This window comes from Eublepharis macularius, chromosome 15, assembly GCF_028583425.1.
Source record: "Eublepharis macularius isolate TG4126 chromosome 15, MPM_Emac_v1.0, whole genome shotgun sequence".
NCBI lineage: Eukaryota > Metazoa > Chordata > Lepidosauria > Squamata > Eublepharidae > Eublepharis > Eublepharis macularius.
This window is the reverse complement of record NC_072804.1, coordinates 48,294,285-48,300,284: the sequence shown is the minus strand read 5'-3', so window position 1 is coordinate 48,300,284 and position 6,000 is coordinate 48,294,285. Positions and strand designations below refer to the sequence as shown.

The 6,000-nt window shown below is 46.0% G+C and overlaps 1 protein-coding gene across 1 annotated transcript in view; it reads left to right on the top strand.

The window, feature by feature from the left end:
• Positions 1–1,952: 1,952 nt before the first annotated feature.
• Positions 1,953–6,000, top strand: part of IGLON5 (IgLON family member 5) — a gene marked incomplete at its 5' end in the record, with an annotated part of 33,023 nt that continues 28,975 nt past the window's right edge. The window contains 2 exons of the mRNA XM_054999376.1: positions 1,953–1,962; positions 2,095–2,173. Of these exons, the coding sequence (XP_054855351.1) occupies positions 1,953–1,962; positions 2,095–2,173 (89 nt within the window). The remainder of the gene's footprint in view (positions 1,963–2,094; positions 2,174–6,000) is intronic.

The following is a 6,000-nucleotide window of genomic DNA, read 5'->3' as shown; positions in this document are numbered from 1 at the left end:
AAGAAAGAAAGAAAATCAAATTTCTGGCATAAAACTATTCCTAGACTGTACCTCTTCAATCTATAGGGCATCCCATGATCAATGGCTCTCCGTAATAATAAAAAAAAAACCTCCTTGCACATATAAAGCTGGCCCGTTAAGTGGAGCCATGCTTATTTTTTATATATAGGAATATTTCCTCTTGGAGAAATATTGAAACATGCCACTCTTTTCCTGCAGTCAAAGGCGATATTTTCTTTCTTTCTTTAGACCGTTAAACCCAACATTTCTACCCAATGGGAATTGAAAGCAGCATACAACATGTTTTCGCCTTCTGCATTTGGGAAACAGTGAACATTTCGATATGGAATCCCTTGTAGATTGAAGTGGTACAGACTAGGAATAGTTTTGCTCTGTGATCTTTCTTTCTTTCTTTCTTTCTTTCTTTCTTTCTTTCTTTCTTTCTTTCTTTCTTTCTTTCTTTCTTTCTTTCTTTCTTTCTTTCTTTCTTTCTTTCTTTCTTTCTTTCTTTCTTTCTTGCACAGACTCATCCAGGGACAGTTTTATTGTATGACCCACTAACCACAAAGGTATTGCAAAATGAAAAGGAGGAAAAGTGGGCCAATCGGGGCACTTTTAATTAGCAGAAGCCCACTGTGGCCTGCATGTACTTGGTTGGAAGGTCCCACTGCGGCGAATCATTAAAGAAAGCTTTGTCCAAAGAATAAGTGCTGATTCCAAAAGCGATAGTATGGTGTGACTGTGTTTCCTTTAAACAAAAATGTTCTCGCTGTGTCTATATATTTTGAAATAGTTACGTATATAGACAATTGGACAATCTGTTTTTGTTGACCAGCATCTGTCAGTGTGACAGTGCGTAACTCACAGGTTACGCAGAATTTTGACTCAGAGCCAAGCTACAAGTGACGCCTTACACAGGTTGGACACTTGTCAGCTTCCCTCAAGTTTTGATGGGAAATGTAGGCATCCTGGTTTTACAGCTTGGCTCTCCATTACAGCTGCAAGACCAGGATGCCTACATTTCCCATCAAAACTTGAGGGAAGCTGACAAGTGTCCAACCTGTGTCAGGCGTCACTTGTAGCTTGGCTCACAGTTGGGTTGCCAGCATCCAGATGGGATCTAGAAATCTGCCAGAATTAAAACTCATCTTGAGATTATAGAGATCAGTTTATGATTGCCAAGATGTGCCTGGCAACCAGTAGAGAGCTTTGGCGATGGGGACGTGGTGGAGGCACTACGTCACTTCCTAGGAAAACCCAGAAGAGACATAAGGCAGCTCTAGGAATCACCACAAACTCTATGGTGTTACCACAGAGTTTGTGTTGATTCCTAGAGCTACCCTGCTGGGTTTTCCCCAGAAGTGATGAGGTGGCACACACAATGTTGATTTTTCAAAATAATTTTTCTGTGCCACTCAGAATGGTGGTGGGCAGTGACAGCTGCAGGAAGGAGGCCTCCCACTATGGCAGCCCTGAAGAAAATTGGTGCTTTGGAGGGTGGGCTCTATGAAATTATACCCTGCTGAGGTCCCTCCCCTTCCCTAACCCTGCACTTCCCAGTCTCCACCCCCCAAATCTCCAGTAATTGCCCTATATGGAATTGGCAACCCTAGAAAGCTTGCATGATTCTTCATCGGCTAAGGTTTATATGCTTTAATAAAAGTATTATTTCTAACTGGGAGCCAAGCTAGAAGTGACGAATTACACTTGAATGGCAAGTGAACAGACTCACATGTATTCCTCCCTGTTTACTTGCACTCCACGCAGTTGTGTGGAGCGCAAGTGAACAAGGAGGAATACATGTAAGTCTGTTCACTTGCCATTCAAGTGTAATTTGTCACTTCTAGCTTGGCCCTAAGTTAATGAAATAGTAAAGAGTCCAGTAGCACTTTGAAGACTTAAGGTCAGGAGAGCTGTGGTTCTCGAAAGCTTATGCTACAATAAAGTTGGTTAGTCTTAAAGGTGCTACTGGACTTACTGTTTTGCAACTACAGACTAATGCAGCTGCTTCCTCTGGATCTAAGTTAACAAACTAATTAAACTAACCATTCTACCATCATACCCTAACGACATCTTCTGTCTTTCACTGCACAGGGCTGCTGGTGCGGAGTGCGGATTTTAATCAACCAGCTGACAACTATACAGTTTGTCAGGGGGACAATGCAACGCTAAGGTGAGTTGTCGGCCTCTGACAGGGGGAAGAGAATGTGTTTGGGGGGGGGGGGGTGTTCTTCCTGCCAGACGCAGAATGAACCCTCCTTGTTAGCAAAGTGCAGCTGAGTTTCTTAGACTTTACGCAGTCGTGATTCTCTTTCTTTCTAAGGAACATCCACCCGTTAACAAGACAGCTGCTTGGCTATACCTTTTAGGAGCAGAGCCAGATCTGGCCCTTTCATAGTTGTGAATAAGAGGGAATTTCACCAATCGCCACTTTTCCCGGCACAAGAAGAGGAGCTGCACCTGTCATATCAGTTTGCACCCTCTCCTGCCCTAGCTAAGGCCCTTGATGAATTCTGCCAAACCCGCTGCCCCGTTTTGCTATGCCCCCTGGCATGCTTTGGTGCATTCTCTTGCTTTATCTTTTCAACACAAAAGCTCTATCCTCCTCGGTATTTGGTCACCCAAGATTATGATCCTCAACTTCGCCATTCTTCCTTCACCCAGCCTGGACTTCCTTACTACTAATCCACCCTGCATATCTCCTATTCACGCCTTCCCACTTGCACCATTTTTCCTGTGTCTGCTTTCCTCTCCCTTCCTCGTCCCACAGTGACAAGAAACTCTCAAACCCTCTTATCTGGGGGTGACCTCTGTGCAGCACATAAAGGAGAAACTTGGGAGCTTCCCTCTTCCCTTTTGAGGCCTAGGAAGAAGATGAAATTACGGGAGTGGGAAGCAGTTGTAAGCCCCACAGGGTGCTGTGCATGACAGGCAGGCTGCAGATAGCCCCAGGACCCATGAGATCCGATCAAGTGCTACCACAGAATGACCACCTTCTTGCCCAAGGTGCCCTCTAGCGGTCTGCCAAAGCACTCTGGCTGGGGCACCAACCGAGACCTTTCCCCGACCCCGTCCTCCTGTTGTCCGTTCCTCCCTTAACCCAGCACAATTTCATGCTGTTGGCATGTGGCTCAATAATTCAGCCCCCCCTCACATACACCTATTAAAGTTTCATCACGACATCTTGGCTGTATTTAAATAAAAGATGGGCCCCTGGCAAAATGCACTATTACCTTCTCATAACGTGTTAATAGCAACCAGAGAAGACTTACGGAATGGCTAATAACTCTGTCAGGCACAGCATAAATTCCCAGGCTTTGATTTTAATACTTTTTTTTTTTGCATTTGTTTCAAAATCAGACACTTTCCAGTATCGAAGGGAATATTGTTCGTAAAGGTCTCGGACCTTGCATGTCGCCTGTGCCCTCGCCATCTCATCCTCCATATGACTGGAATTCTAAATGGCCTTATGAATTAGTCGTCGGGGAGGGGGGAAAGAGAGGCTGAATGTGGACTGAGCCCATGGCACTTCAGAAAAGGGGTTTAAATCTACCCCCCCCCATGCCATTTGCTGCTTGAACGTGCCTCCCCAGACTATTTTAAATTCTGGCATGGAAGAAAAGCAAAGCAAGCACAATATAGCACCCGCCCAAAATTAGAGACGAGTGGATTTCTGCCGTTCTGCTCCTTGATTGTTCCTTTATTGTTCCTGTTTGTGCTGAGTCCCGTTCTTTCTGAATTTCAGTTTAAGAAGGAGAATTTCTAAAATTAACTCAAGAATAACGTTATGTACCATTTGCCATCATTTTTAACCCGTTCGGTTCATATGTATCTCCTCCCCTCCATGCACACACTTTTTGTTACTCATATGCATGAGTATGAGATGCGGAAAAAACCCATAATGTGATTATACATGCAGTTACATCGGGATTTTTTTGTGTGCGGTGCTTTACTGATGCATAGGTGGGCCCCTGCACATTGCTGAAACACTGCAGACAAACATCTTAATGTGATTATCCATACCATTACATCAAGATTCTTTTGTGTGCGGTGTTTTACTGATGCATATGTGGGCCCCTGCACATTTGCTAAAACACTGCAGACAAACATCTTAATGTGATTATCCATACCATTACATCAAGATTCTTTTGTGTGCGGTGCTTTACTGATGCATAGGTGGGCCCCTGCACATTGCTGAAACACTGCAGACAAACATCTTAATGTGATTATCCATACCATTACATCAAGATTCTTTTGTGTGCGGTGCTTTATTCATGTGTATTTATTATTGATTGATTGATTCGATTTATAGCCCGCCCTCCCCATGAGCGGGCTTAGGGCAGGTTATAGCAGCATAATATTACAAAAATAAACATTTAGATAACATTAAAACAGTGGTCATCAGTATGTATGTACAATCAAACATTAAAATAGTATCAAGATGGCAGCTCCTTCCACTCTTTCCCAGTCAGAATGTAAACAGGTGGGAGGAGAGAGGGTACAAGCTAATATCACCACTGTAACTGCATATGAAGGAGCAAATGGTTGTATATAGCCTCCCTTGATGGGAGAAGGAGGCGTTTCTAAGAAGCCATAGATTGGCCTCAGCCATACGCCTGGTGGAATAGCTCTGTCTTGCAGGCTCACCGAAAGGATATAAGATCTTGGCGGGCCGAAATATCCTCAGACAGAGAGTTCCACCAGGTTGGGGCCAGGACTGAAAAGGCCCTGGCCCTGGTCGAGGCCAGCTAAACCTCCCTGGGGCAAGGAACCACCAGTAGATGTTTTCCTGCTGATCTAAGCACTCTCCAGGGTATATATGGGAAGAGGCAGTCCCTCAGGTATGTTGGTCCCAGTCCGTTTAGGGCTTTGAAGGTCAAGACCAAAACCTTGAACCTGATCCAGAACTCCACGGGGAGCCAATGCAGCTGCTGCTGGATCGGAGTAATATGTGCCCTATATGCAGGGGTCATTTAGTAGAAAAAGAGCTGGAGGAACTCATTAGCATAACTCATTAGCATATGCCATGCCCCTTGCCATCACCGGAAGTGTGTCATTGGCATAACTGATTTGCGTATGCCACACTCCCTGACATCACCTATCCTGGCTGTTTTGGACCCAATCCTGGCCATTCAGGGATCAAATTGGGCCCAAAATGGCAAAAAGGGGCCCAAAATGGTCAGGATCAGGCTGCTGCTGAGTGGGAGAATGATCCACCACCTGTCAGAGGCCAGGTCCGGGCCGTTTTGGCCCCAATCTAGGCTGAAACGGGCGCAAAATGGCCAAGAGTCAGGTAGGCGGGGCCACCTGATGTGTGACCTCTTTGGGTCAACTGTCTGCCGGAACTGCGTTCCTGCGCGTTCCCCCTTGAAATGAGCCCTGCCTATATAGTCTATATTTAAATACTCAAACTTAGTACATCTGGTGTTTGCTCCTGAGTGAGGATTCAAAGCTGGATCCATCTGTTCCCTGTCCAGCCCTTTATCTGCTGCACCACTGTGGCATTCGAGCAAAAACAAGACATTACATGAGGACATGTGCCAGCTGCTCCCCACTTGACTGTCCAGCAGAGAGCCGTTTCCATCTATAAGATTCTGGCCTTCTGAGTGTTCCCTTAACATGCATTAAAAAGCAAGCAGGCATCTGGGGGGAGTGAAGCCAGCCAGGCAGCCCCAGGAGCCCTTCCGCCACCCTCCCCATGCCTGCCTCTGCATCCCTCCCCTCTCTGTGCACACACAGCTGGAGGTTGTGAGTCAGCATGACAAGACTGTGTGGCTGTCCTCTCCCCCCACCCCCAACACCCCACTCAATGCAGCCTGCAGTGCATCGCGTTCTCACCAGCTTGAATCAGCACAGACTCTGACCTCCTTTCTCAGACCTCTTCCTCCTACATTCTCTGCAGAATAGAAAATGGGGAAAGGGAGGGGGAAAGGCCCTCCCATGCTCTGTGGGAATGCTGTGAGAAACATACTTTGCCAGGGAGCAGAAAGGCTCTGTTCT